The sequence below is a fragment of the Neltuma alba genome, unplaced genomic scaffold, assembly GCF_004799145.2.
Source record: "Neltuma alba isolate B1F8T4 unplaced genomic scaffold, ASM479914v2 tig00004432_pilon, whole genome shotgun sequence".
In the NCBI taxonomy this organism is placed as follows: Eukaryota; Viridiplantae; Streptophyta; class Magnoliopsida; order Fabales; family Fabaceae; genus Neltuma; species Neltuma alba.
Genome location: NW_021633704.1, coordinates 281,604 through 293,791, shown reverse-complemented (window position 1 = coordinate 293,791; position 12,188 = coordinate 281,604). Strand labels below are relative to the sequence as shown.

Genomic DNA, 12,188 nt, shown 5'->3' with positions numbered 1-12,188 from the left:
TTATTAATTAATTAACATGTAAATATTTTAAGTATGCTCATTAACTAATTAATAAAGCACCTGATTGATATTGATATAAATTAAATTTTCAGAAAGTCATACCATTCATAGTCTACTATTGGGGGATTTTTAGCCTTTTTCACTTTTTAACCATTTTTAATAAGATTTTAAAATAAATTTAATAATGACAAGTATAATCTTTCAAACGATAAGACTCATCATGCAAGATAATTTGCTTTCACTCGTGATATCAGCGCAAGCATACATTTTTTTTAATCTTTGAATGATTTGAAAATTATTCTGTGTTTTACATGGACAAACATATAATAACATATGAATCTCATTTTGGTTCAGAGGCAAATTTTTTGGCTTTCTCTAAGAGTTTTTAAAATCATGTAATTTTTAAACTTGAAAACTGAAATATCATCCTTAATTTATTTCCCGAAATTATTTTATACTTGCTATATTTTTTCATGTTCCCAATACAATAGCATATGAATCTCAGTTTGGTTAAGAAGAAATTTTTTTGGGTGAGGTGATAGAGATATTCCTTCGATTCTTAATATAAGATCTATTTAACTAATTTGATTAGATTAAAGAAATTAGGTAAGGTGGTTAATTATAAGAAATATAATATGTTTTTCCTAAGATACTATAATTATCTTTTTTGATATCCTCCCTCCCTCTTCTACTTGATTATGATTGAGAGAGTATCTATGAGGGTAATTTAGAAAAAAACTGATAAATATGAAAAAATAGGTCTTATATTTAGAACCAAAATCAATTCAACAATTAGATTCAATTAGATCCTATATTAAGGACCGGAGGAGTAATTGACAAGGGACACTAATCAAACATTTTATGCTAAAATAATGAAAAGACAAAAACATAAAACGTAATCAAACATTTGGATCTCTGGGTTTAATGATTAATTAAAGCATAGATATAATACAAGTATACCACGTTAATCAAGGACACAACAAACAAACTCCACAAAAACTCTCACAATATCCCAAAATCTCTATTCTTCCCCTTCGCTCGCACCAACAACCATAGGAGGTGATCCATTACGTTAAAAATATATATCTTTAACTGAGGCTATATATATATATAAAAGAAAAAAAGCTTTAATTAATCTCACATTAGTTGGCACTGATCGCACCGGCGATGACCTCGTTCTCTTGCCGGCAAACCTGTCGTGTCTCGTCGGAGAAATGTCAATTTCAATTAGATTATCTTCGTCAAGCTGAAGCTCCATAGCTATCTTCTTCCCGCCGTCTAAAGCTATCTCAATCAACCCTTCCCTGTCTTCTTCGTCCCACTGGAAGCAAGCGTTCTCCGGCGACTCCCACTGCCCTATCGGCGGAAAACCACGGTCCGTATTCAGGATCAAAACCAATTCAATAATTAGGTTCAATTAAATCTTATATTAAGGACCGGAAGAGTAATTGATAAGGGACACTAATCAAACATTTTATGCTAAAATAATGAAAAGACAAAAACATAAAACGTAATCAAACATTTGGATCTCTGGGTTTAATGATTAATTAAAGCACAGATATAATACAAGTATACCACGTTAATCAAAGACACAACAAACAAACTCCACAAAAACTTCACAGTATCCCAAAATCTCTATTCTTCCCCTTCACTCACCCCAAAAACCATAAGAGGTGATCCATTACGTTAAAAATATATGCTCTTTAACTGAGACAAAAAAAAAAATACATATATATATATAAAAGAAAAAAAGCTTTAATTAATCTCACATTAGTTGGCACTGATCGCACCGGCGATGACCTCGTTCTCGCCGGCAAACCTGTCGTGTCTCCTCGGAGAAATGTCAATTTCAATTAGATTATCTTCCTCAAGCTGAAGCTCCATAGCTATCTTCTTCCCGCCGTCTAAAGCTATCTCAATCAATCCTTCTCTGTCTTCTTCGTCCCACTGGAGCATGGAAGCAAGTGTTCTCCGGCGACTCCCACTGCCCTATCGCCGGAAAACCACGGTCCGACGAGCTATCCGACTCCGATTCTGAATCGGACTCTGGGTAATACCGTGATAACGAGGGGTACTTGGGGTAATCAGCGTATTTTCCGGTGTCTTCTTTCTCATTCGGATCCGTCTCTGCTTCCTCCTCTTCGTGTTCCTCGTATATGACTTCCAACGGCGCTTTCACATCCCATGATTCCACGAAACACTCGGAGCTGAGACACTTCTGGGATTTGAATTCTGTTTTGGAATGTGTCGATATCCATTGCCGAACTTTCTCGAGGGAATCCGATTCCTCTGGTTCAATGCCAAGATTCTCCTCCTCCTCTTTCTCCTCTGCAACTGCTCTGTTTTCATGATTCAAACTCGGTTCTGGCGTGCCGGGTATTCCTGGTTGTTCGTTTTGGGATCTCTGATTTGCTCCAAATCGAAGTATGGTTAGAAGGAGAATTCCAGTGAGAATCAGAACGGGAGAGAGAACGAGTTTCCAGAAAAGGTGAGGAAGATAAAGGAGAATGAGTGTGCATAAGGTAACAGTAAATGAAAACAGAGGATGTGAAGAAATCCCAGGGGGAGAGAGAAAGTGTTTCACACATATGAAGTTCATGAACTTCAATTCCAAGGAAAACTCGCTTTCCTCCATGGAGGACAACGTTTTTGGTTCCCCTGATAGCTACGATTACTACACAACTGGCTGTAAGAGAATCACACCCATGAACAGAGAAAGCAGACTTGTGAGATGATGAAAAGAAGAAAGAAAAAATAAAGCGAAAGATTTTGAAAGGGATTGATAGAAAAGAAAGAAGAATACAGTGCACGAGAGCTTTAGGAAGAGTGCATTGCATTGTGGGGTTTATAAGATAAGGCTTTTGGCGTGAGAAGAAGGCATAGAGGAGGAAGAAGGTAAAAAAGTAGGGTGGTCCTGTAATATGCAGTAACCAAGACGATATTGGAATTGTGGATTTCCAAATTTAATCACATATCATCAAGCACTGATCTTGGTTTTTGTCTGAAGGATCGGCTTTTAATTCTCTGTTGATGGAGAAATCCAAGGCATTGACTCCAAAAGACGTTAGGTTTTCTGTGCAAAGAACAGTCATTCCAGGATAATTTTGCGGCTAAGTTACCACTTTCAACACTTCTTACTGGTTTGGGTCATTCCCCACCATGTGTAATAAGATTTGGTGAGTGTGCTCTTATTTTAATTAATTAGGATTAGAAGGTACGAATTACTGGGATTTAGAAATAGAATTAGAAGGTGGGTGCTGTGCTTTTCTTGGAGTTAAGTACGACTTGCTTTATTATATAAAGATAACTTATCAATAATTCGAGTTTTCTGGCTAATTTTATAATTATGTCCTCCCCACTCTGAGGAAATTGATGATATATATACGAGTTATTTATTAGGTGATTAATTAAATTTCACGAAAGACGAAAGATTACCCTTTTTTTTCATCGAAATGTTACCTTGTTACAATTTATAAGAGGAAGCTTTAAGTCCGACATATATAGCATTTCTCTATAGTCTAGTCTATACTTTTGAAAAGAAGATAAAGTTCCATACAAAGTTAATATAATACCGTATACTCATGGTTATAATAAAGTTTAGTTCATGTATAATCTTATTTGAATGTTTCAAATTTAAAACTTATGATATGTAATTTTTAATAATAAATTTATTTTTTAAAAATTCAGTTATAAAATTATCTTCAATTCAAATTTTGTATTTATTAAAATAAAATAATATTTAAAGCATAAAAAATTAAATTAATTTTTTTTTAATGAAAGTGCAGTGTGCTCCAGAATCAAAAAGAGTAGATGCTCCCTCCAGTTTTATTTCTAAGGCAATCAGAGGAGAGATTTTGTGGTACTTTTCATAAGGTAGCACATTAATTATTTATTATAATTCTTTTATCCATATTAAGTTGATGTAGGAAAGTAAGTGTAAGTAAGAAATTTATTTAATTTTTAAACAGAGTTAATGAACTTTATGATTTTCTTTGATTTCCATCAATATGTGTTGAAAATAACCTATAAAGTATATTTATAAATACAAATATTATACATTGATGCGTAGACCTGGTTAAAAAAAAAAATTACATTGATGCTTGGATGCCGGTTTCCAGAACCTAATTTTTGTCTGCAAAACGTATATAGTTCGCTAAAATCAACTTTTTTTTTTAATTTGCAAAACCTAGTTTGGGGTTAATATTGCATTTTGTAAAAGTAAATTTAGGCCTACTTCCTGTAGAAAATATACCTTTTAGTTTTATGTTTAATATTTTATTTCCAGCTGAGACATTAAATATATATTTTTACAAATAAATATGCTAATTTTTAATACTACTAACATAAATATCCTTATTTTAGGTTTAGCAGAGATATAATTATAAAAGGTATCCTTAGAAACTAATATAAAATATTTAGAAAGTACAGCTTTATGATATTTTATTTGAAAAATTTCTTCCCAAGTTCTAGGAGAAGTTGCCCTTTCACCTTCTCAAAGATTATATTGTTTTATCTCTCAAAATTGTTTTTATTTTAGTTTTTTAAGTCATAGATTTTTTTTCTCAAGTCTAATTTTTTTTCCTTCTAAAACATTAGGTCTTATAATTTAATAAAAATATGGACTATTTTGCTTCTTGAAAGACCAAAACTTATGATTTGAAACTTGAAAAACTAAAATCAAAATTCATACAAATTTAAGAACCAAATATTGTATTAACTCATTTTGAATGCAAGTAGAAGCAAATAAGCTGGTTCCCACGAAATTCATTATTTTGGTTCTCCCGAAATTCTATGTCACCCATGGAAAACAACCCTATGGATTTGAAGGAGGAGGCTAAAGGCATTGCAAGATTGTTCGAAATGGATTGTCGTTCAAATCATTTATTTGTTTATTTATTTTTCTTTGAGTGAATATTAATTTGGAGGGGTTGGGAAAGCTCGAAGTGTTGACAAATTTGAGGGAATTTGCATGAATGAACACAATACAATTTTCAAGACAGGGAAGCAGTGTGAGAAATTAAGACTTTGAGCTGAAGATGCGTGCATTTCACTGAGTAAAACTTCATGATGCATGGATCCAAATAAAGTAATCCCAAACACACCTCATCTCACTTAGAAGTTATAACAGTTAATCCACCTCGATTTCACTCCACTGTTTTGTTCCAATCCAAGATCTATGGCATCATTTGCCTTCGTGTGTGTATATATATATTGTTTGCTTTTAATTTCTCTCACAAGGCATATATTTTTATTCTCTGTTCATACAGAAAGCATGTAATTTTTTTTTTTTTTTTTAATTAATAGGATAGACACTAATCGTTTGGGGTCACCAGCATATATAATCAAACTTACGACCTCCTACTTATCGCGGAGTGTTCATATTACTATGTTACAAGGCTGTTGGTTGGATAACAAAAAATTTTGAGAATCATAAAAATCAGATTCCTATAATTTTTAAAAGAGTGAATTTGAGATTTTTTTTTTTTGAAGATAAATATTGAAGAGGGTGACCTCATTCAATAGAAGGTAAGTTGATTCTTTCAATACTTTCTTTTTATACATCTCTTTTACATCCAATTATTTCTTCTATCTATTTGAGTATGGAAAAAAAAAATTTAAGAGTGTCTGCTTTCTAATTAAAGTTTGATACTACCTTCGGTCTTTAATATAAGATTTTGTTTAATTTTTATTTTGGTCATAAATATAAGACCCCAATCCACTTTGTCTTTTATATTTATGCATTTTTTCCTAAGGTAGTCCTTCTAACAATAGTAGCTTTAACCAATACACTTGATTAGTAAAGATATTTTAGGAAAGACAACACATATTTATTACAAATAACTAACTTAACTTCTTTCTTTAATCTTCTCAAATTAGTCAACTAGCTCTTATAATTATGACCGGAAGTAATATTTGTTATGCTCATATATCAGATTTAATTTAACGGCAAAACCTTTTTTCCTACCCATCTTTTCAAAGTGTTTTTCAAGTAGGCGCAGGGACATTGCCCAATTCATGAATAAGCCTGGTTAGATTCTCTCAATATTAGTTCATTTACTTCGGTTGAAATCATCATCAATGAACTTTACAAAGCGTACACTCGGTTTGGTACGTATAAATATTAATAGCTGGGCTTTTTTATATTACATGTGGCTACTAATTAATTAATTGTGAGGTGGAGACGATGATCTCAGAAAATTCTCTCTCATCTTCAAAATATGAAACTTCAATTATGAACGCCCGTAGTTGCATCGTAGGGAAGCACATGTTCCACCGACTTATAACACACCCCAGCTTAAGTTGGAAGAAAATAGGGCATGATTATTGGACGTTAAATGCAAGCCAGACTTCCCAGTTCTAATAGTCGGTAAAACTGAGTTAGAAGAAAGTAAAGATGAGAATATACGTGCGTAATGGAGACTAGAAGCTCAATCTCATGGCTTTTAATTATCACCATCAACTTTTCTTTCTTTCAAAGCCTTCTTTATTAGTTTGTCTCTGCATAATAAGGGAAAGTGGGATCTCATCAAATGGATTTAGATTTAGAACAGACGTGAGTGGCAGACAGGTAACCTCATTATCGATAGATAGATAGCTAGGTTCGATCAAATATCAGCGGATAGAAAGCTATGGAACCTCACTTTTGGGAAGCTTTTCACATGCTTTGGGCCCCTTTGCATGGCAGGTTCAGATTATCAGATCCTTATTCCTTTTCAACACCCTTGCTTTTCCCCATATATTTGCAGATATAGGTGTGTGTGTGTGTGCGCGCGCATACATATAGGTCCGTGTGTTGCGTGTATTTTTCATCCTCATCATTCCTTGTGCTTCAGCCGTACTCCCTAAGGGTCGAAATCTAAGTTCTCACCACGAAGCTGATGGGTCCATATGTATATTAGGTTGAATTTACAGGTCAGGCATAAACCTTATAAGTTAATTAACAAAGAATCAGAGGGTGGGAGTGGGAGGACTAAATATACGAACTAATTGATATTTATTTTGAGGCTCGAATGAATCGATATGATCGATTCCAAGCAGTAAATTCACTATAAAAAAATTGACTTTTAGCGGCGACAAAATGTCGCCGTCAAAAGTTTTTTGTGGCGACAAGTTGCTGCTGAAAAGTCGTTGCCGTAGCAGCCGTGGCTGAAAACTTTCAGTGGCGACTAAAAAGGTCGCCGCTAAAAGATACTTTCAGCGGCGACTTTTAGAAGTTTCGGCGGCGACACTCTTGTAGCCACTGAAAGACTTTTCAGCGGCGACAAATGTCGCCGCAGAAAGTGTTTTTTGCGGCGACTTTTTTGTCGCCGCTGAAAGTAATGCCTAAGAAGAATTGGCTTTACTAATGTCACGTCATCGTCGTCGGTGCCACGTCATTGTCTCCGGCCGCCACGTCATCACCGTCGACCTCCACGTCATCGCCATCGGCGGCCACATCATCACCGCCGACCGCCACATCATCACTAGCCACCTCCACGTCATTGCCACATCACTCCTCCTCGTCACGTCATCGTCCAAATATTTTCACCTTAAATGTGTCTTCTTCCAGGTTCGAACTCGTGACCGCCTCCTTTCGTGTCCAACCTTCTTGCCGCTGAGCCAGATTGAATTTGTTTATTAATATTGTAAAATAAAATATATATTATTATATTATACTTTCAGCGGCGACAAAAAAAGTCGCCGCTGAAGGTCCACTTTCGGCGGCGACAAAAAAAGTCGCCGCTGAAAGTCTTGGTTTCAATAGCGAACTTTCAGCGGCGACTTTTTGAAAGTCCACTTTCGGTGGCGACAAAAAAAGTTGCCGCCGAAGGTCCACTTTCGGCGGCGACACTTTTGTCGCCGCTGAAAGTCTTGGTTTCAATGGCGAACTTTTAGCGGCGACAAAAAAAGTCGCCGCTGAAAGTCTTAGTTTCTGCGGCGACTTTTTGATGTCACTTTCAGCGGCGACTTTTTTTGTCACCACCTAAAGTCTGTTTTTTTGTAGTGATTGTACACACGCACACTTAAACATCTCAACAAGTCTAATTAGTGAAAAAAAATGAGGAACAAAAATTTTCCTCAAGAAAACGATAGGAAGGGAAATGTGTTCGCAAGCGGTGTGGAAGTGAACCGGTTAATGTTCTCCATGGAATTTCAAAATGGCATTTTAACTTTTCACTGTGACTTCCATGCCTCAGGATTAGGACAATTGGCCATGAAAGATCCCTTACTGATTATAGCCTTTATACTCGACAGTCATATATTCCAAGAGAAATTATAAGAAGCAGCATGATGCTCAGTCTGATTTTTTTTTTTAAAAATTTTTTCTCTTTAGATACATTATATTTGAATCAATATCAATAATATCAACAAAACATGTACAATCTATATGAATATTTCAACTCCTTTTTAGATTCCATATGTAATTTTTAGATCTTCACTCATTCACTTTTGATTCTAAGCTGTAATCTACTTCATCCAAGAGCGTATTTTGATTCATACAAATTTGGAACACGTCACCACTACGACCATCACCTGTACCCTAACAAATCACTCCATATCTAAAGTCACATCAGGCTTGAAGTAACCTGGATGAAGCTGGGTTTGGTCCAAGATGGGGAGTCACTAACTCTACCAAATGTTTTTGTTGCACACATATGCACATCATGTTTGGGCCCAAGACAAGTTGGATTCTCTATTATTCCACTTGGACCTCATTTGAGCTTCCCATAATTTCAAAATTTGAGGTTCTTTAATTTACTCTCAACAAAGAATGAAGATTGAACATGTCAAGCACAAAGAAGGGTACTTGGGAGGGCTAGGTTTTGGTGTTGTGGGCATATGATGAGAATATTGGAGGGTTTTGGAAGGCGCAAGCAAGGAAATGGAAAGGGCCCATCTAACGGTAGCTAATCAAGCTACATATGCGATGAGAAAGCCAAGGAGGTAATTGTGATGGTGATGAAAAGGAAGAATTTAGGTTCTTCCCAAAAGTGAACGGAAACCAAATTGCAGACTTTTGAGTTTGAAATAATGCAGAACATTGAACATGATTTTATCGTCGGTCCTCTTTTTAGTTTAATTAAGTAGCTAGCTAGCATCACATGGTATGTGTTATTATGTTGGATCCAACATATGGTTTTGAATATATGCGTAGTATATAACTGTAATGAGGCGTTTACTATTGTGGCCAATAATATGCAATTGCGGTTAGCTTGGAAGTGTGTGATATGTCCAAGACTTAGTTTAAACTATGCCTATCGTCTTTATATGATCATGAACGTACACTTGACTTAGGGGGGTGACTATGGGATATGGCATGGCCATATATAGACAGATGTATATAGAGAGCATGGGAGAAGCCAACCCCTTGAAACTTACACACACACACATCAAATACTACTTCTGGTCCTAAATATAAAAAATAGTTTATTAATTTTAGTAGATTAAAAAAATAAATTAAACTAGTTATTTGTAATAAATATATGTTGTCTTTTCTAAAATATTTTTGCTAATTAAGTGTATTGGTGAGAATTATTATTATTATTAGAAGAATTATACTAAAAAAATACATAAATATAAGAGACAAAATGAATTAGGATCTTATATTTAGGATCAGAATAAAAGTCAAATGAGATCTTATATTAAAATCCAGAGGTAGTATTACAATATTTCAAATGGAATCAAATTACATAAATAAATTATTGAAAGTTGCGTTACTTACGGAATAACAAGTGAATCAAGACTATGTTACTTTTTATAAGTAAGCGACCTAGTCTTTTGGTTTTCTTTTCTTTGTTTTTAAATACTATAAGATACATTGGTTTCATAAGTAACTAATGTAATACTCCTCTGATTCTAATATAAGACCCATTTTGTAGTATAAATTATACTATAAACACTACAAAATTGGTCTTATATTTAGGATCAAAAGAATATTATTTTAATACTGCAAACTTATTTAAAAAAATACTACCATTTTATTTAGAACCAACATAATAAGGCGACATAGATGGAAACTTTTTCTTCTTTGGTAGTATATGTACTACTAATTGCACAAGATCTTCTCAAATTTTGTTGACGCACGAGCTAAGGGCTGGAAAGAAAAAACAGTTCAGAATTCAATCGGCACTATTTATAGAATTATAAGTAATGTGACGTTTTTTATTGCACAGAATCAATAGTAAGATTTTGTGGACATAAAAAAAAGAAGATTGAGAATTCAATCGCCCTTACTATTGCTTCATAAAAACATGAAATATGCTATATGCAAACGCAATTCTAAACTCTTAATGCTCGATCCATGAATGCATAGGAGGACGTTATAATATATATTATCTATTGATAAAATGAGGAAAATTCCATTCCTTCCATCAGTTTTGTAACTGCAAGAGATGAGGTGGTATGCTCTGTTCATGTTTGAAGAAATTGTCTGGATCAACCCAGGTTTTCACTTGGACTAATCTTTCGAAATTGTCCTTAAAATACTTTCTCCCATAAATATTCGCAGCTTCCATGCTTGTCGCATTACTAGGATTGGCCCCGATATCAAGATCTCTATAGTTAAGGAAAGCCTCCCTCGGAGATTTCGAAACATAGGGGGCCATAAATTCGTAAACCAACCTTGAAAATTTCATATAATGATTAATCTCTTGAACTCCTTCTTCGTCCCAATGAGTATAGTATTGAACCAGAAACAAGTTTCCAGCTCTGTGAGGAAATGGAGTTTCTGATGGTGAAATCTCATGCATCTTTCCACCATAAGGATTCCATTCCATCCTCATTTTCTCACCTTCAATCATCAGCTTCCACATGGATTCTATTGCACTCTTTGGAATAGGCTCTTTCACGTAATCTGATTTGCTTTTGAAGAACTCTGTTGGTCGTTTGTGCTGTGCTAGTAACTCATCAAGTGAGGTTCCAATTGGGTAATCAGCCCAGAAAAGAGTTGAATTCACCCAAGGCATTTCAGTGCAATCACTTTCTTTTAGACCTAATTCTGGGAAGCTCTTGTTCATCAAAGATACTAACCTATCGATTTTCCCTAAGAACTGGCCAATGAAGAAAACCCTTATCGTCTTCTTACCCTCTTGAATTCCATTGATGACTAAAGACCTTACCCTTACGAACAAGTCTTCGTCTAATTCACTCGCAATGAGTTGCCATTTGTAAAGAAGATCAGCCGCACCTTCTTCCAAAGTCTTCTTGACTCCGAACACAGTCACTTGGGGAGGCACAGAAACCAACCTGATCTTCCACGAAAGAACAACCCCAAAACTCGCAGCCCCACCTCCTCTTATGGCCCAAAATAGATCTTCTCCCATCGTCTTCCTGTTAAGAATTCTTCCATTAACATCAACAAGTTCAGCATCAACGATATTATCAATTGAAAGACCATATTTTCTCATCAAATTTCCATAGCCTCCACCAGAAATATGTCCACCAGCTCCTAAAGTGAGCCCGATACCGGCTGGGAAGGCATGGACGTGACTTTCTTTAGCAACATTGTAGTACACTTCTCCCATTGTTGCTCCTGCCTGAACCAGTGCTGTCTCGTTTCTTATGTCAATCTGAATAGAATTAAGATCAAACATGTCAAGAACAATGAAGGGAACTTGTGAGACATACGAAAGGCCTTCGTAATCGTGGCCTCCACTTCGAATACGAATCTGCAGGCCATGGGACTTGGCACATATTATTGTGGCCTGAACATGTGATGGATTTTGAGCAGCTACGATGGCCAGAGGTTTTGGTGTTGTGGGTGTTGTGTATCTACGGTTAGATGTACGATTGAGCAAGAGAGATGTGAATAAGCGATTGTCTGGTGTAAAAATCAGTGAAGAGATTGGAGTAGAGGATTGGGAAATATGGTTTGGAAAACATTGAAGGAAGTTATCAAGGGATGAGGAATCTGAAGTTGCGTGAACAATTGATAGCAAAATTGTTATGATCGCTATGGGAAGGGAAGATAGTTTCATTGCTTTTGAGATGAAGGGAAGTACTTAATTATGAGTTTTAGTGCATTTGAATTGTGGAAACAGAGCTATTTATAGTAAATGTTGTCTTGAATTGGGGAGATGATTAAATGTTTAGGATTCTGCAGAGAAAGCCATAATTAGGTGAATAATTCAGACACATCGTTTGGAAACAATGAATCTTTTTTTTATTTGACTTGATTTTTATTTTATCAATGGCCTGTTAATTTCTAT

General features: G+C 35.2%; 2 protein-coding genes across 2 annotated transcripts; both read right to left on the bottom strand.

Moving 5' to 3' along the window:
• Positions 1-1,915: 1,915 nt before the first annotated feature.
• Positions 1,916-2,866, bottom strand: LOC114744735 (uncharacterized). The gene has a single exon (XM_028932905.1). It carries the CDS (start codon positions 2,633-2,635, stop codon positions 1,916-1,918), a length of 720 nt encoding a protein of 239 aa, XP_028788738.1. The 5' UTR covers positions 2,636-2,866.
• A 7,486-nt stretch (positions 2,867-10,352) lies between these two features.
• LOC114744734 (berberine bridge enzyme-like 17) lies at positions 10,353-11,957 on the bottom strand. Its single transcript, XM_028932904.1, has one exon. It carries the CDS (start codon positions 11,955-11,957, stop codon positions 10,353-10,355), a length of 1,605 nt encoding a protein of 534 aa, XP_028788737.1.
• Positions 11,958-12,188: the final 231 nt, after the last annotated feature.

Excerpts from the sequence above, each read along its gene's own strand:
- LOC114744735 (XM_028932905.1), bottom strand. The coding sequence starts at position 2,635 with ATGGAGGAAAGCGAGTTTTCCTTGGAATTGAAGTTCATGAACTTCATA.
- LOC114744734 (XM_028932904.1), bottom strand. The coding sequence starts at position 11,957 with ATGAAACTATCTTCCCTTCCCATAGCGATCATAACAATTTTGCTATCA.